The 24,818-nt window shown below is 52.7% G+C and overlaps 3 protein-coding genes across 4 annotated transcripts in view; all 3 read left to right on the forward strand.

Annotated features, from left to right (window-relative positions):
- Positions 1–2,164: 2,164 nt before the first annotated feature.
- On the forward strand, positions 2,165–4,479 carry FKBPL (FKBP prolyl isomerase like). The gene is made up of 2 exons (XM_008711863.2): positions 2,165–2,914; positions 3,177–4,479. Exon 2 carries the CDS (start codon positions 3,249–3,251, stop codon positions 4,296–4,298), a length of 1,050 nt encoding a protein of 349 aa, XP_008710085.1. The 5' UTR covers positions 2,165–2,914; positions 3,177–3,248; the 3' UTR covers positions 4,299–4,479.
- Positions 4,480–4,781: 302 nt separating this feature from the next.
- On the forward strand, positions 4,782–14,334 carry ATF6B (activating transcription factor 6 beta). Of its 2 annotated transcripts, none has more exons than XM_040644797.1 (18): positions 4,782–4,939; positions 5,317–5,396; positions 5,533–5,611; positions 6,079–6,170; positions 6,683–6,818; positions 9,193–9,278; positions 9,430–9,565; positions 9,649–9,780; positions 9,937–10,070; positions 10,757–10,942; positions 11,033–11,124; positions 11,553–11,732; positions 11,894–12,001; positions 12,183–12,264; positions 12,472–12,542; positions 12,767–12,878; positions 13,017–13,101; positions 13,634–14,334. In XM_040644797.1, the coding sequence occupies exons 1-18, from the start codon at positions 4,834–4,836 to the stop codon at positions 13,861–13,863; spliced, it is 2,127 nt and encodes a 708-aa protein (XP_040500731.1). In that variant the 5' UTR covers positions 4,782–4,833; the 3' UTR covers positions 13,864–14,334. The 2 variants fall into 2 exon arrangements, with proteins under 2 accessions (XP_040500731.1, XP_008710086.2); XM_008711864.2 differs by having other exon boundaries at positions 4,810–4,948.
- A 5,714-nt stretch (positions 14,335–20,048) lies between these two features.
- TNXB (tenascin XB) overlaps positions 20,049–24,818 on the forward strand; it is a 55,036-nt gene continuing 50,266 nt past the window's right edge. The window contains exon 1 of the mRNA XM_040644618.1: positions 20,049–20,182. The gene's annotated coding sequence lies outside the window, so the exon portion shown is untranslated. The remainder of the gene's footprint in view (positions 20,183–24,818) is intronic.

Raw genomic sequence — 24,818 nt, forward strand, 5'->3', positions numbered from 1 at the left:
CCTTTTGTGACTCGTTCCAAACATCCTGCCTTTTCCAAAAATCCTTGAAATGGAAAGGGGAAAAGGGAGGGAGAAAAGGTGGATTAATTTTCACGAAGAGCCCAGGCATTACAAGAATCAGAGTATTTAGCCGTAAGGGAAGAGGTGGCAGTGGACTAAGGTTATTCTGACACAGAACCCAGAAATAAAACTAGAGAAAAAGCCTAGGTTAGTGACTTGAGCCTCAATACAGAACAGGGAGAGGACTGTTTTGACACAAGTCTGTGTGTACTGATGAAACTCCTCCCCTTCTGGCTATCCTGGCATGGTACTTGTAGTCTGGGGCACAATGGCAGGTGATTAGAGAGCAAACTGAAGAAGGAGCCAAAGTGAGGTACTAAGAGCAGGATTCTCCTTCCCTGAAGAGCTGTGGTGCCCCAGCCTGTGCTGGGAGCTGGTCAAGCAAGGCTGAATCACAAAAGGGACCTACATCTTTTATCCGGAGGAGAAGGACCAGTTTTTCACTGACACACCCAATGGGTCAGGTTTTACCAGTTATATATGCAAAATATACTACAAACTGAAGGGGCACAGAGCAAGGGTGACAAGAACGGGATGAGTTATTCTAGAATCACGTTATTCAAAGTGTGGTCCATGGGTCTATAGCATCCAAGAGCTTGTTAGAAATGCAGAACCAGCAAAAATGAACTATTGGGACTTCATCAGGATAAAAAGGTCTTGCACAGCAAAGGAAACGGTCAACAAAACTAAAAGGAAACCTACAGAATGGGAGAAGATATTTGCAAATATCTTAACAGAAAAAGTGCCAGTATCCAAAATCCATAAAGAACTTCTCAAACTCAACACCCAAAGAACAAAGAATCCATTCAAGAATGGGCAGAAGACATGCACAGACATTTCTCTGAAGAAGACACACAAATGGCCAACAGACACATGAAAAAATGCTCAACGTCACTCAACATCAGGGAAATACAAGTCAAAACCACAATGAGATACCACCTCACACTAGTCAGAACCACTAAAATTAACAAGTCAGGAAATGACAGATGTTGCCGAGGATGTGGAGAAAGAGAAACCCTCTTACACTGTTGGTGGGAATTCAAGCTGGTGCAGCCACTCTGGAAAACAGTATGAAGATTACTCAAAAAGTTGAAAATAAATCTACCCTATGACCCAGCAATTGCACTACTAGGTATTTATCCAAAGGACATAAACATAGTGATTCAAAGGGGCACCTGCACCCCAATGTTTATAGCAGCAATGTCCACAATAGCCAAACTATAGAAAGACCCCAGATGTCCATCAACAGATGAATGGATAAAGAAGTGAGATACACACACACACACACATACTGGAATATTACTCAGCCATCAAAAAACTGAAATCTAGCCATTTGCAAGGATGTGAATGAAACTAGAGAGTATTATGCTGAGCGAAATAAATCAGCCAGAGAAAGACAAACATCCTATGATTTCACTCATGTGTGGAATTTAAGGAACAAAACAGATGAGCATAGGGAAAGGGAAGGAAAAATAAAATAAGATGAAAACAGAGAGGGAGGCAAACCATAAGACTCCTAACTGTAGGAAACAAACCGAGGGTTGCTGGAGGTGGAGGGGGTAGGAGGAGAGGATAACTGGGTGATGGGCATTAAGGAGGGCAGGTGATGTAATGAGCACTGGGTATTATATGCAACTGATGAATCACTAAATTCTACTCTTGAAACTAATAATATAGTAAATGTTAGCTAAATTGAATTTAAATAAAGAATTTTTTAAAATTTTAAGTAAAAGAGCATCTCTTGAAAAGTAGTTCAAAACAGGTTGAAAAATAGGGCAGAGAAAACGCAAAGTCAAGAAGAGCTAAGGAAACATGATTAAATGGCATGTGGTATCCTGGGTAGGATCCTGGGACAGAAAAAGGTCATTGGGCAAAAAGTAAGAAATCTGAATAAAGTAGACTTTAGAGAAGGAAGGGAGGGAGGGAGGGAGGTTGGGGGAGAGAGAGGGAGGGAGGGAGGGAGGGAGGGAGGAAAGAAGGAAGGAAGGAAGGAAGGAAGGAAGGAAGGAAGGAAGGAAGGAAGAAGGAAAGAAAGAAATGCAGAATCATGGACACGCCCCCCACCCCCACCCCCCCCCGCTCCAGACTTCCTTAAATCAGAACCTGAAACTTAACAGCTTCCCCAGGTGATGTGCATGCACATCAAAGTTTGAAAAGCACTAAGATTTCCTGAGGGGAAAGACTTGAAAGCCAATGATGAATATGAGGGAACAAGTAAGGAGAAGCTGCAGGTGATCCCACAAGGGGATAGAGGCAGTCGGGGAGAAAGAGGCCTGAGGGTTTCTCTTGCAGCACCCTGGACTGAATGGGCGAGGGAGCAGGCTGGGTGGCTCCGGCAGGAAGCCCTGAACACGGGGACAAGGAGAATAGCACAGGTGGGCCTGAGGTCTTCAGAGAAAAACACTGCTACCGCTATCATTCACCACCAGCTCCGCCATTCCCTCACTCTCCCTCATGAACCCCAATTTCCCCTTCCAGGATTTCTCCAGACTTTTAGTCTCAAAAACCCGGGCAGTCGGACTCCGCCTAGTTTGGTTTGATTCGGCCAGGATCGGTTGCTAAGGCCTGGAAGCTTCCCGGTTGCGGAGGAGGGGGAGGATGATGTCACGTCCAAAAGGCGGGCCAACCAGCCCTCTCCCTCCTCCGGATTGGCTGCCAGGAATTTGATTAGATTCGCAGCCTCGCGGGCTCCAGCGTTAGCTGTCATTGTCCCCAGATGCCCCTGGCCCTCGGCCGTCCTCCCCGCCTGTAGCAAGGCTCTGAGGGCTGTATTCAGGAAGCACTTAGCTTCGGAAGGAGAGGTGATTCGAACGGTCTGGCTATTGCCACCAGGCTCGGCGTTTTGGCCGCCCAGGTACTTTTTGACTCGATCGGGTGTCCGTAGTTGGGGCGGCTACCGGAGCCGCAGGGATTTGTGGAATTTATAGTTCTGGGTTAGGTCTGGCTTAGTTCGTGGGTGGACCGAAGGAGGCTCGAGCCCGACAGATTTTTGGAGGGAAAAAAAAAAAAAAAAGACTTCGAGGACTGGGGGCCTGGGTCCCAGAAGGACGGGAGAGGACGAAAAGGGAATCTAAATAAGAATCCTGCCATTAGCATTGTTTTGGTTTTCTTTTCAGGTGCTGACCTGAAACTGATAATCCCATTCGACCAAAACTGTTCACCCACGGTGGAAGGGACCAGGCAGCCAAATGGAGACGCCACCAGTCAATCCAATGGGAGAGAAGAACACCTCTCAACCACAACAACAATGGGAAAAGAACCCCCAGGAGAACCTTGAATCAACTACCCAGATTAGGCAGCAGCCCCAAGACCCTCCTACTGAAATCCTTGAGCTGAGAGTGAGCCCAAATCCAGCCAGCCAAATTCTAGAGAAACCTCAAGGGACTGAAAAACTGGCTGCTGGACTTCAAGGAGACTCTGCTAAGTCTCATGGATCAACCAGTGAGATGCCAGAGCCCCTTCAAGCTTCTGATCTCTGGTACTGTCCCGATGGGAGCTTTGTTAAGAAGATCATAATTCGTGGCCATGGCTTGGATAAACCTAAGCTGGGCTCCTGCTGCCGGGTACTGGCTTTTGGGTTTCCTTTTGGGTCAGGACTGCCAGAGGGCTGGACAGAGATAACTATGGGGTTAGGCCCGTGGAGGGAGGGGACTTGGGGGGAGCTCATAGAGAAATGCTTGGAGTCCATGTGTCAAGGTGAGGAGGCAGAGCTTCAGCTCTCTGAGCATTCTGAATCTCCTTTCAGGCTCACACTGGCCTCCTTCACTCAGGGCAGGGACTCCTGGGAGCTGGAGGCCAGTGAGAAGGAAGCCCTGGCCAGGGAAGAACGTGCAAGGGGCACAGAATTATTTCGAGCTGGGAACCCTGAAGGGGCTGCCAGGTGCTATGGCCGGGCTCTTCGGCTGCTGCTAACTTTACCCCCACCTGGCCCTCCAGAACGAACTGTTCTTCATGCCAACCTGGCTGCCTGTCAGTTGTTGCTAGGGCAGCCCCAGTTGGCAGCCCAGAGCTGTGACCGAGTGCTGGAGCGGGAGCCTGACCATTTAAAGGCCTTGTACCGAAGGGGGGTTGCCCAGGCTGCCCTTGGGAACCTCGAGAAAGCAACTGCTGACCTCAGAAAGGTGCTGGCAGTAGACCCAAAAAACCGGGCAGCCCAGGAGGAGCTGGGAAAGGTGATCATCCAGGGGAAGAAACAAGATGCAGGGCTGGCTCAGGGTCTGCGCAAGATGTTTGGCTGATTAAAAATTAAATTTTAAAAGAGACAGGAACCTGTGAATTGTGGTTTATGCTGTGAGATTTTGAGGCGACAGAGGGAGGGTTTCAGCCCATGTCCCATTTCCAGCTTTTGCCTTCCTAGGGGGGTAGCAGTGGTCTCAGTGAGCCTCTTTCCCTGCTTTACCAATAAAAAGCCATATGATCATGTGTGCTGCATTTTGGGGGGGCTCATCTATATCCGAGGATGAATGCAAGATACATAAACTACTAAATTTAGGACCGACTGGGGAGATGGCGGGCCTTTAAACACCGGGAACTACAACTCCCAGGCTCTCTCTTGCTGGCTTCTGTTCGGCGCATGCGCAAGCTGTACGGCCCTGTTGAGTGGGAGTGCTATTCTCCTGCCGCGCTCCCATTGGCCCGGCCTGTCCAGCCACCTCATGTACTCAGCACCCAAGTCTCTTACTGGTCGGTAGAGCTTCCGGGACGCCCGCCCCTTTTTTTAAGAGTCAACTGATTAGTTGAGGATGGGGAGAGGCGGGCCTTGGGAACCGTCTCATGGTTGGGGGGCGGGAGAGAAAGATGGCGGAACTGATGCTCCTCAGCGAGATTGCGGACCCAACACGTTTTTTCACGGACAACTTGCTGAGCCCGGAGGACTGGGGTCTGCGGAGTGAGGCCTCGGGGAGGGAGGAGGGCTGTGGCATGCTGTGCTCCTGAGGCACGCAGAGAGGAAGCGGAGGTCCACAGAAGAAGGCTGGGCAAATACAGAATCCATCACCCGAAGGAGGGCGGAGCAGGGGGGCTCGTTGTGCTTTCGGGGGATGCGGGAGTTGGGAAACACCTCCGCTCCCTGCGGAAACGTCGAGTTGTTCCGGGGTGGGGGAAGGAGGGGCTGAAGTTCTTTGGCTGTATCACGTTTCAAGTGGGCGGGCGGTAGGTCTGGCTGAGCCGAGCCAATGAGGGATGGGCCCAGGGCTGTGTGTGGATCTGTAGGCTGGGCCACCGGAAGACCCCCCTGACGCTCTGCATCTCTTGCAGACAGCACCTTGTACACTGGCCTGGATGATGTGGCGGAGGAGCAGACGCAGCTCTTCCGCTGCCCAGAGCAGGATGTCCCGGTATTGCCCCCCGAGCCTTGTCTCTAACCTTTGGCGGGTGGGAGTTGCCCTGGAACCAGGATTCAGCCCCAGACCAGAGTTGATGGAGCTGTTACCTTCTTCACATTCTTGCCATCTAATGCCCTCCTTTATTCAGTTTGGCAGCAGCTCCCTGGATGTGGGGATGGATGTCAGCCCCCCTGAGCCACCTTGGGACCCCCTGCCTATCTTCCCAGGTAAGATATCCTTTCTGAGGGGCACCTGGGTGGCTCGGTTGAGTGTCTGCCTTCAGCTTAGGTCATGATCTCAGGGTCCTGGAATGGAGCCTGCATCAGGCTCCCTACTCAGCGGGGAGTCTGCTTCTCCTTCTGCCCCGCCCCCCCATTCTCTCTCTCTCTTTCTCTCTCTCTCTCTCTCAAATAAATAAATGAAATCTAAAAAATAAAAAAATAAAGATATCCTTTGTGATACCCTCATCCTTCCAAAACCCTCACTTTTCACTGTTTCCCAGGAACTGCGGAACTCCCTGTATCCTCACGCCTCCTCTTCATAAGTGCCTGTGCACTCCTTTCTTCTTCAGTCCCTTATTATGTGTTCTTTCCCCTTTGCCCCAGGTGAGGGGATCCCCACCTCCATGTCTCTGGACACTTTTTGGACTCCTTAGGCTCTGCTTCCTGCTGATTCCCTAGCCCTTTTCTTTCAGATCTTCAGGTGAAGTCTGAGCCATCCTCCCCCTGCTCCTCTTCCTCCCTCAGCTCCGAATCATCCCATCTTTCCACAGAGCCCTCCAGCCAGGTGAGAGCCATCGCCATCCTTCTACTGTTTGTGGCAGGAACTGTGTTCCATTCCCTTCACCCATAGGTGCTGAGAAAATATTTCTTGTGCTATAGGTCAGAGTAGTGGTGGTGCCTTTGAATTTCTTTAATATTCTCATTTTACATGTCTCTGGTGTAGTTGTCTAAAAAGATGGAGTCTTTTTAATATACGGAGATATGTGACAGCCATGGTGGGGCTGAGAAGAAGAGTTGTTAACTGCTCAGAATTCTAGAATTGCTCTTGCCCAAGTTGTCCACTCTTAAGGCAATATTTGAAATCGTGAGACTTCATCAACCCTCCCAGGAATAAAGTAGAAAGAGAAAACAAGGGGCCAGAGACAGCTTTGGGAGATGCTTAGTATCATTCAAACCAGAATGTCAAATAATTAGTAAGCTCTAAAGCTTTTGTTCTTGCTCTTGCTCTCAACACCTTCCCTTATTTTCTTTTATTTTTTGTGCCCCACCCCCACTTCACCTCCCACTCTCACCCAGGCTTCTGGTGTAGGAGAGGTGCTGGTTGTGAAGACAGAGTCCTTGGCACCCCCACTCTGCCTCCTAGGAGATGACCCAACATCCCCATTTGAAACTGTCCAGATCAATGTGGGTCCCACCTCTGATGACGCCTCAGGTAATAACAGCCTGCCACCACCCCCAGGCTTTACCAAGGCAGAGTATGTGTGTGTATAGATGGGGAGGGGATGCAGGCAACAGTACAGGGAGGAAAAGGTGGGGAGGGGAAATAGCAGATCACCAGGAAAGAGGCCAGAAAGGGGAGGGAGAATTTTAGGAAACCACAGCAAGGTCAGCCCTGAAGAGATGGGGATGGTTTTTCTTTCTTTTTCTCATCCCTAGTATCCTATTGTGTGATTTAACTTCCTGTTGCCTTACATTTTTTTAAAAAAGCTTATGGACAGGCTAGGGAATATTTATTTATATTTTTCCCCCAATGTTTTATTATAAAATTTTTCAAACATACAGAAAAGGTGAAATACCATATACCCAACTCCTAGATTCTACAATTGACATTATTTGTGCTATTTTTAAGTGTTACCAAGTTTATTTCCTCTTAAGTGTTTACATAGTAAACATTTATTGAGCACCTACTCCATGCCACATACTGGACAGGGTGCTGGGGATACAAAGATAAAAAAGATGTGAGCACCACACTGACCTGAGAATCCTGTAGTGTGGTGGGAGGGGAAAGATACACGCCAGTCGCTGAAGGTGTGGGAATTCCAGGATAGACATCACAGGGTGCCACAAAAGCTCATAAGAGGGGCAGCTCACCTGATGGGGGCTGGGTTGGGGATGTCCTCCTGGAGGAAGGGTTTCCTGAGCCAAGTTTTGAAGGACACATAGAGATTCATCCAGAAGATGAATAGATGAATGTGGGGATTGGTGTGTTGGTGTGTTTGTGTGTGTCTATGGAACTTGCATCTCTTCAGAGTGGATGTGAGGAGGGAGTGGGAAATGGCAAGGAGTTGCAGAGGCTGCAGGGACAGGTGGGCACCCTGCTGAGGGACTCAGCTTTTATCCTGTGGGCAGTTGGGAGCCTCTGAAGAATCAGGCAGGAGAGCAATGTGATCAGGAGGATGACTCAGGTGGCAGAGTAGAGAGAATGGATTGTGGAGAGGCAGGACTGGATGCAGTTAATCAAGTAGGATATTTGGATATTTGGATAAAGGAGGCAGAAAGAATGAAGTAGGATGGATGAATTGCAGTGACTTCTAGGATAGGATTTGAAGAGGATGCCTGGGTTTCTTTCTAGGGCAGATAGATACTGTAAGAGCCCACGCCCCCCGGTCAGGGAGGATGATGAATTCAATGCTGTACATGTTGAGTGTGGACTGCAAAGTGGCTCTAGGGTTTCCTGGCACTGCCTCTCTTTGGTTGAACTCCAACCAGAAGCTAGAGGGCAGGGGAGTCCCATGATTTAATCCATTCGTGTTTTCCTCCCCGGCCTCAGCGCGGGGCAGGCAAGGATGCAGAGTGGGTCTGGAGAGATAAACAGACCATATCCACACATTATTAAGAGTTACAAAGAGGACAAACAAATAGGAATTGAAAACCTTTTCACAGCAAACGGATTGCTGATGACTTTGCCAAGGAGTCAGATTCTCCCCTAAATAAATTAGGTATTTTTTGAGGGACTGTGCTTTACCCATCAATTTGATAGACAGGAAGCATCAGACATAATCCTTGTTTTTGGAGAGTCTCGTGAGGGTCATAACACGTGGTGAATAATCAAATAGTGGTCACCTCTAAGAAGGCATCTGGGTGGCTGATGGACAAGGAAGGGAAGGAGATCCACTTCACTGAATTACCCGTTGGTCCTTTGGAGTTCTGTATCATATGACTGTATTACCTATCCACAAATAGAAGTTGAAATTTTAATATAGCAATATTGGCACTTATATAAATAAGAACCTAAATGAGTGGTATGGACCAAAGTTAGTGGCAGACTGGTGAACTTGGGGCTGAATCTGGCCCTTGGGTGAGTTTTATTTTGCCCACGTGGGGTGATCAACAAGTCTCACAGATGGATTTAACAGAGGCCGGGAAGACTCAGAGGTGACTGAGTCTTTGCAATTTGGTGCCTGGGAGGCTCACAGAGTGGAAACAGAATTTGTGTGAAGGGATACGAGTGAGCCCCATGGGGGGACATGAGAAAGGAAATGACCAGCAGGTACCTAGAGAGTCAGGATCAGGACACAGGAGCAGTCAAGGGTAGAAATGCAGACTTGGCTGTTGTCAGCATAGGGACACATGATGGCTTCTGGAGCTAGGGAAGGAGAAAGGAAAGTCCTGGATAAAGAGGTAGGAAGAGAGCCAGCAGATCAGGAGCCCATAGCTCCTCCTCCTTCTGGATTGCATGCCTAGGGCCAGCTTTATTTTCTGGTACAAGGAGAAAGGACCGTGTCTTCTATCCCCTCTCTTAATCCTCTTCTCCTTCAGTGTTTATCTGATATCCAGCATTTTGTCTCATCCCAACCCCCCCACAGATGTCCAGACCAAGGTAGAACCTGTCTCTCCATCTTCCTCCATCAACTCTGAGGCTTCCCTGCTCTCAGCGGAGTCCCCCAACCAGGTGAGCATCAACTTTTCTTTCTCCTTCCAGACACTCCAGTGAGTTCCTTGAGTTCCTTCTGACTCTCAGAAGTATGAAAGCATTCTCTTTTTCAGCTCCTTCTCCTTGACACTCCTCCTGACTCACATATCTTCTGGAATGCCCAACACAGGCTTTTATAGGAGAGGAGGTACTGGAAGTGAAGACAGAGTCACCGTCCCCTCAAGGGTGTCTCCTGCAGGATGTCCTAGGCCCCCCACTTGGAGGTGTCCAGATCAGCATGGGCCCATCCTCTGATGGCTCCTTAGGTAATGGGGCCTCCTGACACCTTGGGATCCCTGGCAGGAGGCCTCTAGTCCTGACATTCCTTCCCTCCTTCCCCTTTCTTCAGGCAAAGCCCTTCCCACCCGGAAACCACCCCTGCAGCCCAAACCTGTGGTGATAACCACCGTCCCAATGCCACCCAGAGCTGTGCCTCCCAGCACCACCATCCTTTTGCAGCCCCTTGTCCAGCCACCCCCAGGTACTAAAGGCGTCGAGAAGGACACGGGCTGAGTTGACTTTCTCGGGGAGCTCACAGCCATTGAGGCTCCCAACCCTTGGGTGCTCAGGTGCGGGTGTGGACACAAGAACTCCACTTGACTTACAGCTCTCACCTTCTCCTGTTCACTTGCCCCAGTCTCCCCAGTTGTCCTCATCCAAGGTGCTATTCGGGTCCAGCCTGAGGGGCCGGCCCCCCCGGCTCCAAGGCCTGAGAGGAAGAGCATTGTTCCAGCCCCTATGCCTGGGAACTCCTGCCCACCTGAAGTGGATGTAAGTACTGGGGAGGAGAGGGGTAAGACCGGTTAATGGGAAGGGAAGAGGGAAGTCTGTCGTGGGAGAGAGAATTGTGGAATGAGGAGGGAACAAAAAGTGAGGAAGCAAACCCATAAGACGATCTGAAGATCAGGTGGATCTCGGTTCATATACGAGTATCAACATCGACTCTGATTTGAGGATCCTTAGTTTTGCTGTCACTGTAGATGGAGAAACGGGAATGGTGTCTGTAAATCTAAGGCAGGGGAGTCATACTGGGTTACGGTTGTGGCAGTAGTTGGAAGAGGGAGGCTGTTTCCTAGGGGAAAACCAGGTAAAGTAGTCTTTAATTATAGCAAGGTTAAGCTGTGGGCCCTTAAAAAGGAGAACTGAGAGAAAGGAAGATCCCCCAACTAAGGAAAGGAACTGAGTTTCCACCGGGAACCAGGATGAAGGAAGTTCTTCCTACAGTCTGACTTCTCTCAGCTCTGAGGACCAGGAGCACAGAGCGGTTGAGAGAAGGGCTCCTTCCTTGAAATGTTTTAGCAGAGAGGAACAACCCCTCCCTGGCTGTGTAGGTAGAGGACAGGAAGGCAGGAGAGTGGCCGGCGTGAGCAGTGGGGTGAGCAGTCCTGAAGTCGGGTGGCATAGTGCCCTGCTCCCGCCCATCTGTCATTCCTTTTTTGGCCCTCTGGGTACCCTAGGCAAAGCTGCTGAAGCGGCAGCAGCGAATGATCAAGAACCGGGAGTCGGCCTGCCAGTCACGGAGGAAGAAGAAGGAGTACCTGCAGGGGCTGGAGGCTCGGCTGCAGGCCGTGCTGGCCGACAACCAGCAGCTCCGCCGGGAGAACGCTGCCCTCCGGCGGCGGCTGGAGGCCCTGCTGGCTGAGGTAAGCTGGTCTGTCCTTGGGAGGCCAGTGGGAATACTGGCTCCTTTGGGATGACTTACCCTCTCTCTGGGCTCTTTCTCTGCACCTTAGAACAGCGAGCTCAAATTAGGGTCTGGAAACAGGAAGGTGGTCTGCATCATGGTCTTCCTTCTCTTCATCACCTTCAACTTTGGACCCGTCAGGTGAGACCTCCCTTGGCCCCCCCAAAAGCTTCGGGGTGGAGCCCACCCTCCACGCTGCCTGCCTGCTTGCCTGCCTTGGCACAGTGCCTTTCATCCCACTTACGCACAGACAGCACTGGTGTCCTCAGCACTGACGGTGCGTCCGGCCAGTCCCTTCTCATTCCATTTCTCTCAAATGGTGTGTCCTCACCTGGAGCAGATGGTGCTAATAACGTTGGTAAAAATAGTCACTTTTAAGCACTTACCGCGTTCCTCAGGCTTCCTGGCTTTATGAGGTAGGGATGGTTCTCATTTCCATCTCACACGTGAGGAGATTCACTCTTGGAGAATAGACTGGAACCCAGGCGGGCTGTCCGTAGAGCCCAGGATCTTAAGCAGCCCCTCAATAAAGCCGGAATTCCTCACACCCTGCCACTCCTTATCCCTAGCATCAGTGAGCCTCCTCCGGCTCCCATCTCTCCTCGGATGAGTGGAGAGCAGCCTCAGCCCCGGAGACATTTGCTGGAGTTCTCAACGCAAGAGCCAATTCAGGGAGTTGAACCCCTCCAGGGTTCCTCCCTGGGCCCTGAGGAGCCCCAGCCCAGCACTCCAGGCCGGCCAAGTTTCAGGTGAGGAGCGGGCCCTCTCTTTCGGCGATACTGAGTGTATCTTCTCCCCAAAAGTTGCCTTTTCTGTTTGAGGGGAGCCAGAGTTCTCTTGCCATCACTGCCTGTTCTGCTGGTGGAGGGGAGCAGCCTCAGCTCGTTGCCCCCTTCCTGCCTCACTCCAGGAACCTGACAGCCTTCCCCGGGGGTGCCAAGGAGTTGCTGCTGAGAGACCTGGACCAGCTCTTCCTCTCCTCTGACTGCCGGCACTTCAACCGCACCGAGTCTCTGAGGTGTGGGGGACTCCCGGCGGGGGCGTCCTCCCTGAGCTTCTGAGGCCCCTCCGCGGCGGCCTAGCTGTCGTGTGCTGAAGCACCAGACCTCCCTGCCCTCTCTTCTCCCTGCCGTGTGCAGGCAGGGAAAATGGGGGCCTTGGCTCAGAGCTGAGGTGTTACCCCGCCTCTGCTTCCCTAGGCTTGCTGATGAGCTGAGTGGCTGGGTCCAGCGCCACCAGAGAGGCCGGCGGAAGATTCCTCAGAGAGCCCAGGAGAGACAGGTAGGAAGGGCTAGGACTGGCTCAAGGAAGGCCCACTGGAAGACTAAATGTCCTAGGGATTTTGAGTTAGCACTTCATTGTGGAGGTTTGAGGGATCATTTGGGGTAAGTGGAGGGGTGGGTGTGAGGTGACATCAGCTTCCAGGGGCCGTCTCCCTTTCCCTTTTGCCTTCACCCTCTTCACATCCTTAGATACTTCTCCTTCCAGAAGTCTCAGCTACGGAAGAAGTCGCCTCCAGTTAAGGCAGTCCCCACCCAACCCCTGGGGCCCCCAGAGAGGTGAGTGTATGGGGGTGCTTGTCTGTTATTAAGGGAGATTTCACTCTAAAGAGCTAAACTCCCAGAATATGTCCTGTGCCGACCGTCATTGCCACCAGTGGCATTATGCCTTCCTCATCCACTGGGGTCTCCTCGTCTTTTTCTCTCATCCTCTCCCACCTTCCCTAGTGGGACCTGGGCATTGGGCTTAGTTCCTCCCAAACCCTCTTTCCCCACCTGGCTAGGGATCCTGTGGGCCAGCTGCAGCTGTATCGCCGCCCAGACCGTTCGCAGCCAGAATTCCTGGATGCAATCGACCGACGAGAAGACACGTTTTATGTTGTGTCCTTCCGAAGGGTGAGTTCCTCCCTGCCCCATCCCTGTCACCCTGGGTTCTTTAGCAGTCTGTCTTCAGGCTGAGGCTCTAGAGTAGGGGTGGGGAGCCTGTCCACATCTCTTCCTCCAGCCTCCCGGCGTGGCCCCTTTGTTTCCCAGGACCACTTGCTGCTCCCTGCCATCAGCCACAACAAGACCTCTCGGCCCAAGATGTCCCTGGTGATGCCTGCCATGGCTCCCAATGGTAATTCTCTCCCTGCTGGGTCTGGGGACAAGAGTCCTGAAACTGAGGAAGGGGGAGGTTCTCATAGAGCCAACATGAGGAGTTAAGGGGGAAATGGAGTGACTGGGCCATTCCAAAGAGAGGCTGAGGCTAGACTCCCGGATGAGAAGAAGCAGGAAATGGGTGGAGAGAAAAACTGAGCTCCGGAGACATGGGAGGAAGACGAGGGTGCAGGCCGTCCCTTGATGAGGGCGCTTGAGTAGGTGTGGGCAGAGGGGATAGGCTGGGAACTGCCAGATTCTCACCTCCTGTTTTCTCTTGATGTCCTCTCCCCTGTGACCTCCATCATATGTGTTCTCTGTGACTCATCGATGTCATTTTCTTTTCCTGCCCTTCTCCTCTCCCTGCACCAACTCCATCCCTACCCTCTCATTGACCTCCTGATGTGGATCTGCCTCCTCCCCATTGCCCCTCCTTCCCTCCCTGTCCACCTCTACTTTTCTCCTCTGTTTGCCTGCCCTTCTCCTCTTCCTTAACTCCCTCCTTCTCACAGAGACCCTGTCAGGCCGGGGGGCCCCGGGGGACTATGAGGAGATGATGCAGATCGAGTGTGAGGTCATGGACACCAGGGTGATTCACATCAAGACCTCCACGGTGCCCCCCTCACTCCGAAAACAGCCATCCTCGACCCCGGGCAATGCCACAGGTGGCCCCTTGCCAGCTTCTGCAGCCGGCCAGGCCCACCAGGCCTCCCACCAGCCCCTCTACCTCAATCACCCCTGACCTCTTCAACTCACACTGACTTAGAGCTGGTGGGGGGGGGGCGGGAGATGGGGGCAAACAAGTGGGGTTTTTCCAAGTTCTCTGATCCTTGGGCTTGGGGCAATTCGTAAAGGAAAGACAGGGTGTGGGGTTAAGCACTTATTTGGAGATGAGCGGTTCACCTCTCTTCTTACCCCCTTTTTGGAATATAGGGCTCCTCATTTCTCTGAACCCCTAATTCCTGCTTCTCTCTTTGAGGGTATTGAGTGAGATGAAGTTTTGGGGTGGGTGGCCTCCTACACACTCTTTATTCTTTTGTTTCTCTATTGGGGGGGTGAAGGTGGGAATTTGTCCCCAGGAGGGACAAGGGACATTTTTACATTTTGGAGCTAGTCACTGGGAGTAAAGGAGGGGTGGTGGTGGGAGACCAGGTTTATGTATGTGTACTATCTTCTTTTTTATTATTAAATAAACAACTTGGAGGGAGTTGAAGGAATGGTGGCTGCCTTCCTGGCTCATGACGGAGAATTTGGGGAAATTGGCTTCTGTAGGGCCAATATATCAGAGAACTAAGCACTGAAGACATAGAGTGGGGGTGAGATCCCAGACCTCATGTCATCCCCTTGTCCCCGCCCCTACAACACTGGGGTATGTCTGTGTCTGGGGGGGGGGGAATGGGGGGGAGATGTCTCATGGCGCGACAGCCCTGAGGATACAGGTTCCTGGAATGTGTCTGAGTAAACAGGAAGGACAGGGGGCCCCACGCCCTTTGGGGTGAGCAGCCTCCCTGGATCCCCTGCATTCTAGCAGGTTCTCCCTCCCTTCCCTTGATTTCCAGGACGAGCAGCTTGAACAAACAGCGGAGCTGGGGCCAGAGGGCTGTAAGCCAGAAAGGAGGGGCCACAGTGGAGAAGGGGGTGGTGTTTGGAGGGAAGGGGGGATGTTGAGGCACATCTTCTCGGCCCTAAACTGGAGGATACTGAGACTTGAGAGTCCGGTTGAAAGAAAAGGATGAGAACGGATCTGTCAAGAAAGGCTGTGCTTCTAACTAGGAGGAAGGGGCACAGGACAGAGGGTGAGGGGCCAAATCTCACTCCACCTGGGGGGATCCCGTCAGTGGCTCCTGTCCAGCAGCGCCTCAGGCCTGGCCCCGCAGGAGTGTCCTGGGTCAGCTAGAGGGTGTGGGCTGGGCCTGGGCTCAACGCCCAGATGACTGGACAGGGGCCGCCCGGGCCACAAGCCCAGGCCTGAAGGAGGAGGGGAGAACCTCACGTGTCCAGCCAGGCTCCCCCACTCCCCATTACTGTGTTTGGGGTGAAAACAGACTGAGTAACTATGGCAACCTGGAACTAGGGCTCCCAGGAACTAGGCCTCTCCTCCCTCCGGAGCGCAGCCCTGGCTTCTGGGCCTTCCTGTCCCCACCTCCCTGGAGCCTCATCCAGGCAGTGAGTGCAGGACGAGGCTTTGGGGGGCAGAACACCTGAGCTGGATCCCTTGCTTTACCTTTCCTTAGTGGGGGCCTTGATGTGTGACTTAAACACTCGGGGCCTACATTCCTTATCAGCAGCACGGAATCCTCCTACGTACTTCTCGTGGTTGGTGTGAGGGTGAAAGAGGTCCACAGTGCCTGGCTGATGAAAGGCACACCTGACCCTTGTCCCTTACACCTGTCTCTTTCCATTTACATTGCCCTTTTCTCTGTTCCACTGTTACCCAAGCTGGCTTCATCACTGTGCCATTGTGCCATCGCTCCTGTCTTGACTGCAGTGCAGGGAGGTGCTTGAATGCTGGCATCTCTGATGGGGGGGGGGGTCTGGGGTGGGGCCCACTGCACCCCTGGCTGAATGGCAGGGGACAGCTGGCACTCTAGTGTGAACTGGCAGCCGACTAGTGGCTGAGTTAGTGGAGTGGGGGAAGGCTTAGGAGGGGCATGGAGCCAGGGAGTGCGAGGTGGGAGGGTGAAGGCAGGTCAGTCTCTGGCTGCCATGCTCCAGGCCCCCGCGGATCCCAGTCCACAGCCCGATCCCAGGCTATTGAGGCCCCCTCAGTGTGCTACCATGGTCACTCCTGCACCTCCTGTTGGCCCTTCCTGTCCCAGGCCCACTTTGTCTTTCTGTTGAGCTGCTTTCCTCCCTCAAGATCTGGCCTTTTGTTCCTCTTACCATCCAGGACCCATCGCCTCTCCCACTTTGCCCTAGATTCCTCTCCCACCTCTCTTTGCCCTCCGCCTGGCCAGGAGTCATCACCTTCTTTTTTGGACTCTGGTCTTTGCTGCTCTTGTTCCTTGCTCCTTCTGTATTTTGCCCTTCCTCCCCACTGCTTTGCTCTCTTTTCGGTTTCTTTTTTCTTGTTTTTCTCCTGCTGCTGACCCTGTGCTCAACTCCTCCATCTTCATGCCACCCCCTCCCCAGTTCCCTTTGCACTCCTTTGTCTGCATTCCTGGTCCACAACTTCCTCTCTTCTCCCCCGCTTCGGCTCTCTCCCCCTCCCTCCCCCTTCCCCACTCCAACCCCCTGTCCTCTTCCCAGTCGTGGGGGCCAGGACTGGAGAGCCTGATGTTTGCCTCATCGTTCTGCTATGGCTTCTGGATACAGCACATCTGGATTCCGGGGCCCAGATGTGTGGTTGCCACAGCGACCTTGGTCCCTCTGGTAAATATAGGCGCCCACCCGCCCCAGAACAGAGAACAAAACAATTGTGTGACTTTCTTTTGTCACGAGATAGAAATGTCCTCCCTCCTCCCTTCTCCCCACACCCGTGTCTCCAGGCAAAGAAGTTTTAAGGGTCCAAACCCTTCCTTCTGTGGCTCTTTTGCCCCCTTTCCAGTCCTAGGCTCTTGGTTCTCTCCCATCTCTCATCTCACAGGCTGCCTTTTCCCTCCCAGCCCCCTCCCCACCAGCTCCTCAGTAGTGGAATGTTGGTCCCCCAGCTGGACTTGGTGATTTCTTCTTACTGAATCTGCATCGTAACTGGATGCAGAAAAAAGTTTCAGAAGCTTGATCTTCCAGCCTTCCTTTGCAAGCAAGTTCTTCCAGAAGCCCCTTCAGTTTCTGCCCTGAGTCTTCCATCTTTTCAAGGCTATTCCTGGGGGGAGAAGAGAGAATACAGGCTTTGGAATAAGAGAGCCTGGGTTGAGGTCCACCTTCACCACCGCTAGCAAAGTCCGTTGGACAGGTCACCTAACGTCTGTGATCTTCCATTTCCTCAGCCACAAAGTGGGATTAATCAAATGCCTGCACTGTGTTGGAAAGTTTTGTCAACGGAAGCCCAGTACAACTGTTTTCTCTCTTCCCCCTCTCTGGGACTGCTCCCTTGGATCACAGCCCCTGGCCTCTCCTCATTCCCTCTCTTTCCCTTCAGGTCCTTGCCCTTAATTGCCCTCATTCTTTTTTGTGTTCCTTCCCTTCTCCCTGTCTTTCCCTTTCCTTCCCATCTATACCTTTTATCCTGTATCCTCCTGAGGTCAGGACAGGAACAAGGAGGATCATTCAAGGATGGAAGCCCAAAGCAAAGGACACCTGGACTGAGGATTCTGAGACCAGCCAGAGCATGTGGACAGCTGTCAGCAACCCCGATCTCTACCCATCACATGAAACACCTCAGTGAAGGCCACTAGGCCTCCCTGCCTCCATGCCTGGGGCTCCTACCAGACTCCCTTTCACCCTAACTCCTTCTCACCCAGTCCTCTCACAGTTCAATAGTGACAAGCATTTATTAGGCACCTGGGCTATGCAAGGTCTGATGCTTTCCTGACGAGATGCAAACATATGTGAGATAGGAGCTCCTCCAAGAGCCTAAATCCAGGGCTAAATCAAATTTTAGACAATGATGACGTCAGAACCTGGAATCACGTCTGTTAAGCTTCCAGTGGCTTCCTCAAATGCCTTGTAACCTTATAATGTTTGCAATCCCACTCTCTTCTCTGAGACTCTGGCATCCCATCTGTCCCTACCATGGACTTCCAAAACACCCCATGGCCATCCTCAGAGCTCTCACATCTCCAGGGTCTCCTGGCCACTCCATGAGCCAAGTATACTTATGGTGACCATACTTAGTAAATAATAAAACAAAGATTAAGACATAGGGCAAACAGGGGCGCCTGGGTAGCGCAGTCGTTAAAGCGTCTGCCTTCGGCTCAGGGCGTGATCCTGGCGTACCGGGATCGAGTCCCACATCAGGCTCCTCTGCTGTGGGCCTGCTTCTTCCTCTCCCACTCCCCCTGCTGTGTTCCCTCTCTCGCTGGCTGTCTCTATCTCTGTCACATAAATAAATAAAATCTTTAAAAAAAAAAAAAAAGACATAGGGCAAACAATGGTATGACCATGGGACAGAATTACTGAAATCTGGGGAGGTAAGAGAAAATCCATCTGTGCAGTCTGCTCTCCCCAAGTAATGCTGTTTCAGACCCTCCCTCACCCTTTCATGTACTTCTCCCTCGCGCCCCCCCCCCCCCACCCCATCAGAGGGAAGGTGTTGCCTACTCTAGGCTCTGGGGGCTTTGGGCCAAGGCAGAGGAAGGAAGCTGAGCCCAGTTCCGTCCAAGATGCTGACTTCATCCTCCCCATCAAAGCCAGGAAAAAAACAGACACACACACACACACCCAGACACACGGACACACCCACCCAGACACACGGACACACACAGGGACACACATGCGAGAGTCCGTGCAAGTCTTTGGCCTCAGCCACGGGTTGCTAACTGGCCATGTGGCCACCACATGCTGTGCCAATGTGCCCTGTCCCAGGAACAACACAGCCCTGCAACCAGGAGTAGCCAGTCTGGGGTGCAGACACCTGTGCTCCAGCCCCAAGTGGCAGACTCAGACACTTACGGGTACCTTCACGTCCCTTTCACCCATCACCTGTGAAAGGGCCAAACTCTTCCCCAATGGTGAGGTTTATAGCGGGGTAGAAGAACTCTCGTGAAACCAGGGGTGGGGATCCCTCAACCTGGATATTTCCCTTCTGTGGCAAAAGTCTCAGCCCCTGGTCAGGGCAGTGAGCACAAGGGGAAATGGGGCCACAGAAACAGCAGACTTACGTGGTGGAGTGTCTGCTGCCCTGTCCTCTGCCTGAGGTCAAAGTACGTTCTTTCACCAGCCCCCAACTCTCCCTACCCCTGCAGCTCCCCTGCAGCATCCAGACATTCACCCCTTTCAGCTTTCCTCTGACTTCACCCTGCCATTCCTACCCCCACCCCCATATCTGCCTCCTGCCTCTAGCTCTGTCTCCTCCCTAAGCCTCTCTCCTAAACCTCCTTCCTAACTTTCTGGCTTCCCTTCCCTGTCTCCTCTGAACCCCAACTTCCTTCCCAAGTCTTATATATCCTGGTGCTCAGCCAAGCCCTTGCCCAGCCAGTACCCAAGCCTCATCTGCCATTTCTCTGGAATTTGCTGAGGTGGGAGAATGAAAAGGGGGCAGTGATTCCAAGCTGAGAACAGGCAGTGGACTGAGAACAGATGGGAGAGGCTGTGCAGGGACAGGGCAAGTCGAAATAGGAGAAGAGAGGGGCTCAGGTGGGAGCAATGGGACCAGGCAGGGATGGGTGGGGACAAGGATTTCCAGAGAAGGCCCCCATGTTGGGGAGGGATTTGGGCTTGGGAAGGAGGTTTCTTTCCCACCCCCATCCCCACCCCCTGCTCTGCACTGCCAGGAGAGAATGGCAGGAAGAGGAAGAGCAAGTGCTGGGCAACAGGCAGGTGGGGCAAGATCCAAGCTGGAGCAAAGTGGTGGGAGAGGAGGTGCCAGGGAAGGAGGAGGGAGAGGGGCTGGCCATGCAGAAGGGTGTTGGTAGAGAGGAGAACCCGGTGAGAGAGCAGGAGCAACAGGTGGGGAAGCGGTGGCGGGAAAGGAGAAATGGCATACCGATTGGGGATGTCAGGTTGGGCAAACATTGGGGTGGGAGGAAGAGTATAAATGGGACAGGGAAAGGATGTGGGAGGTAGGACCAGGGATGCAGGGGGCAAGACGAGGGTATTGTGGGACTCAGTGATCCCAGACAGGGAGGGGAGGAGGGGTGGCATGCAATGACGTTGGGAGGGCCTGGCAGGGACTAGAGGGGTGGGAGGACCTGCCCTATCTCCGCTCCCCTCCCTGACCTCATGCTGGTCCTCCCCTTCTCCTCCCCCTGCTCGCTGCAGGCTCCCTCCTTCTTGCTGTCGCTGCCGAGATCGACGGTTGGGTCGCAGCTAAGTGAGCCCCTACTGCAGGGAACAAGCAAGGGGACCTCCAGGGAGCTCGGGGCTGCCAAGGCACGGTAGCCCTGCCCTGCCTTGAGAACTCCCCTCCCAAGGTCAGGGACAGAGCAGGTGCAGAGGCACTGCAGTCGCCTTTTGCCCAGGTAAGGAACAGAGCTCTGGAAGAAAAAGGAAGAGCTGGGAGCGGTGGGGGTTCTATCCTATCCCTACACCCCCAGCAAAGGTGTAGCAGGAGAGCTCTCAGGAGAGCCTCACAGAGCAGGGACTTTCTGTTAGGATAGAGAAAATGGGACCTTGCACTGGGGACTAGCCTCCCTGTGGAGGGTGCGTCTGGAGGGTGGGTGAGTGTGTGTGCGTGTGCGGGTGGGCGCACACGTGGAGTGGGGGGTGTGGGTGCCAGGGTGACAGGATCAGGTGGTGGCACCAGGGTGGAGGTGGTTGTCGGTGAGGTAGGACTCAGCGGTGGTCGGACAGGGGGAAAACCGGGGACTAGAGGCTAAGCTAGTGGCCGGCTGACCCTCAGGAGGAAAGTGCTGGTGGATCCCAAGTGCTCTGTTTGGAGCAGCTGAGCTAGGGCTTAAGGAAGGTGCCAGAGGGAGTCTCTCGACGTGTGGGTTGCAGGGTCTGGGAGGGAGGTCTGGGGGTTGAAATGGAGCAGAATCCGGATTCCCAGGTCTGGGAAGGGCACAGAGCCTGCCGAGAGGATCCTAAAACTTGTTCTTGGCTGAGAGCTCTGCGCCCATGACTCACGGTTCAGTGGGGTTGGGCTGACTGAGAGATGCCTCCAGGGGCACAGGGGCTCCGTCTTCCTTCCGTCCCCCTTCCAGGCTCTCCGGGCTTCTGTCCGTCTAAACCTCCCCCCACCCACTACACGTGACACGCCCTGGGTGGGGTGGGCGGGCCCCTTATCTCGCCTGGAAAGAATTTAATGGCTTGGAAACAACTGGAAATGGAACTGAGAGGAACTACTGGGAAGCAAGTCGGAAACACCGCAGCTGCCGGCTGTCTGCTTCCAGTCCCCGCCCGCTTCCCGCATCCCTGGCTCCCTTCTCCCTCCTCCCCTCCCTCTCTCCCTGCCTCCACTCCCTCGGGGACCTGGCATCTCAGTTCCTCAAACTCCCTTCCCCTTGAGTCCTGGTCACTCAGTGCAGGACCAGAACCTGCCTTCCTGTCTCTCATTGCTCCCTTACTCTTTTCCACTGGGGGCCCGGAAATCCTTTCTCTTACTTTTTCCATTCCTCTGACCCATTAGCTCCCCAAGAGTAAAGGGCATCTGGATCCCCCAAATCTCCCCTCCCTGGCACCTCCTTACCTCCTGGTTCCAACCCAATATTTGGACCCCCCTCATCTCCCTCCTTCCTCTCATGAACTGGAATACTTCCTTCACCCCTCATGTGGCATGAGGGGCAGAGGGAGGCAGAGGGGTGGGGCCCAAATCCCCCATCTCTGGAACATCCCTCATGGAAGCCAGCCCTTGTCCACACCTCTTGGGACCAACAGTCCCTGATGAGCAAAGTGTCAAAGTTGGCCACCACATGAGTACCAGGCAAGCTGAGTCACAGCTTGGGATGATGCCCCTACCTCTGCCAGCCCTCCAACCCTAGGGAGGGTGCCAAGAGGGTGAGGCCACATCCCCCCTCCCCACTGCAGAAAGGAGCCCCAAACAGCCCCAAACAGGGGGATGATGAGGGGGAAACACAAGAGACACCCAAGTTCTTTCCTTTCCTAGTGCTAAGAGAAGAGGGGAATTTTTCCAAGAATTGGAAGTGGGGAGCTGGAGGGATGGCCATAACAGGGCAGGAGAGGGGATGGGGAAGAAGGCTCTGTGTTGTGCACTGTGAAAGCTACTCCTGTCCTCTCAGACCTGCCTCACTACTTTCCGGCTTCTCTCCTTCCTGATGCAGAGACTCTCTCTGCCTCTCCCCCAACCTGGGGAAAGATGTAGGATCCAATGGTGGGGATGGGTACTGGACAACTCACAAAGACCCCCAAAGGTGCAGGGCACCAGGTACTTCTGCTTCCCTCTGGAGAACAGCCTCCTGTTTGTTCTCCTCCCTCCAACTATGTTCTCTGACTCACACAGCTGCCCTCTGAGCAGACAAGAAATCCACTTTCTTAGGCTTCACCCAATGAATGCGTGTGGAGGAAATGTGAAGAGATTGTGTGTGCGTGCACATGCACGCGTGCATGTCCGCACACACTCACACGTGTGCCTGCAGAGGTGCAGGCTTATTCGGATGGTATGTGTGTCTGTGTGCAAGTGTTTGTGGGTGAGTGCACACTCTGGTGTATTTGTATATGTGCATGTACTTGTGTGTGCACACACCCCTGGGTTTGCATGGCCTTAGACACAGAGTGACAGGATTTGAGGGTAGGTCAGAGCCCACCTCTGTAACCCAAGGCTACACTCCAAGCTGACGGGCTGAGGGGCCTAGGGAAGGGCCACTGTCTGCCTGCCAGGCCTCTCCGCCTGGGCTTCTTGGGCCTCTTTCGCTGTTGCTCTTTCACTGTTGTCCAGCTTTCCTTCCATCTCTCCTGGGCCTGTGGCAGGGTGTGATGGCTGGTAGCCCTGAAACTCCTTTTTCCCCAGACCCAGAGGAGAAGTTTCAGAGTAGCAAGCCAGGAAACGTGTGTGTGTATGTGTGTGTGTGTGTGTATGTGTGTGCGTGTGCTCCTTGCCAGTCAGTGTTTCCACACTCGCTCTGCCCTCCTCTCTCCAGCCTCTCTGGTTCCGAAGAACACCTCTCCTTAGCCCTTCGCCCCAACAGAACCCTCCACATTCCGTTGCTCACCACAGCCCCCTGTCCTGGTTCACCCTGAACACCTCTTTAAACCTGGTCTCCCTGTGCTCCCCAATCCTTGCCTCAGTGGGTCTCACGAACAAACACAACTGGGCACCAGCACCCAGATCAAGAAATAGGATATTCTTAGCACCTCAGAACTTCCCCCCATGTCCCTCTAGCCACTACTGCTCTAGGACCACCACACTTCTGACTTGTGACAGTACAGATTAACGTTGTCTTTTCCCAGACTTCATATACACAGAGTTTTTTTTTTTAAGATTTTATTTACTTATTTCAGAGAGGGAGAGAGAGGGTGCAAGCATGAGTGGAGCAGGGGGAGAGGGAGAAGCAGACTTCCCGCTGAGCAGGGAGCCCAGTGCAGGACTCGATCCCAGGACCCTGGGATCATGACCCGACCCGAAGGCAGATGCTTAAGCAACTGAGCCACCCTGGCACCCCCATATACATAGAATTTTACAGCATGTTCTCTTTTGCGTCTGGCTTCTTCTGCTCAACCCCATATTGGTGAGATCCATCGATGTTACTACACAGAGTTGTGGTTTGTTCCCATTGCTTTATTTTATTACCTGTATGAATAAACCACACTTTATTTCATATATTCTACTGATGTGAGATATTTGGGTAGTTCCCAGTTTGGGGCTACTATGAGAAGTACTGCTGCAGTGGCTATATTCCTGGGCGTGGGACTGGCGGATGAGAGTGTTAGCATATAGCTCTGGTTGATTTTGGGGATTCTGCTAAACAGTTTTCCAAAGTGCTTGTACTATCTGGCCCTGCCAGAAGCTACACCTGGCCTTCTCTCTAGCCCGGCTTCTGCCTGAGCTGCTGTTTTTGTCCAGCTTCCTGTCCCAGACACTGTCCGTGGTCCTAGCCCTGACCTTGGTCCTGTCCTTGGTTCCAGCCCTGATGCTAGTCCTCAGCTTCAGCTGAACTTTTCATTCACTCATATGGTCAATATTTATCAAGCACCTAATATGTGCTAGATGCAAGGATACAACAGCCAAGAAAAAAATCAAGTGCCATGGCTGCCCTCATGGACCTTATAGTCTAGTGGGTAAGATTGATTGTGGGCAAGAAAGCATTAAAAAAATCCCACCAATAAATATATAATTATAAATTGTTATACATGCTACAAGTGGGAGTTACATGGCTCTTTGATATCACATGTTAGTTAGGGGGACGTGGGCAGGGAAGGTCCCCTAAGGAAGCAATGTGGGGCTGAGATATAACGGATGAGGAGGCCATGAGGAAAGGGAAGAGCGTTTCACATAGAGGGAGCACCAGATACAAAAGCCTAGGGTTGGGAAGGGTGTGAGGGACATAAGGTGCATCGGCCTGGAATGGAGAGAGGGAAGGAAGTGTTACAGGAGATGAGGTGGGAGAGGTCAGCGGGGGCCAGATGATACAGGCCCGTTTGTCAGTGTTTGAATGGAATTTAGAAGGGAGACACTGGAGAGCTTTTAAGGGGAGTGGGACATCCTAGTTGCCTTTGTGAGATTGTAAGGGGCAAGAGTGGAAGCAGAGGGACCAGCTAGGAGGCAAACCCAGTTGTCAAGCAAAAGCTAAGTGATGGCTTGAACTCTTTAACTCAAAGAGAGAGTGAAGTAAGCAAATTAAAGAGATGTTTATGAGAAAGTAAGGACAAATATCACAAAATATGGTGGTGTTGATGGGGGTTAGGTTTCTAGGTTGTAACGCTGGGTGAATGGTGGGGCTGTGAGCTGCAGCAGAGAATACAGTGGAGAAGGGGTATAGGATGGGGTATAGGAAGGGTGACCCTGAGTTCAGTTTCAGACATGTTGAATTTGAGGTGCCCAAGAAGAAATGCCAAGTAGGCAGTTGGATACATTGCTTGGAGTTAGGAGGAGATGACCAAGCTAGTTTATAAATTGGGGTATAGTTTGGAAATTAAAATCCTGGGTCTGGGTGAAAGTACCTAGGTGAGTGATTAGAAAACTAGGTCTCAACTTTGGCT

The sequence above is a fragment of the Ursus maritimus genome, unplaced genomic scaffold, assembly GCF_017311325.1.
Source record: "Ursus maritimus isolate PB19 unplaced genomic scaffold, ASM1731132v1 scaffold_30, whole genome shotgun sequence".
Taxonomy (NCBI): domain Eukaryota; kingdom Metazoa; phylum Chordata; class Mammalia; order Carnivora; family Ursidae; genus Ursus; species Ursus maritimus.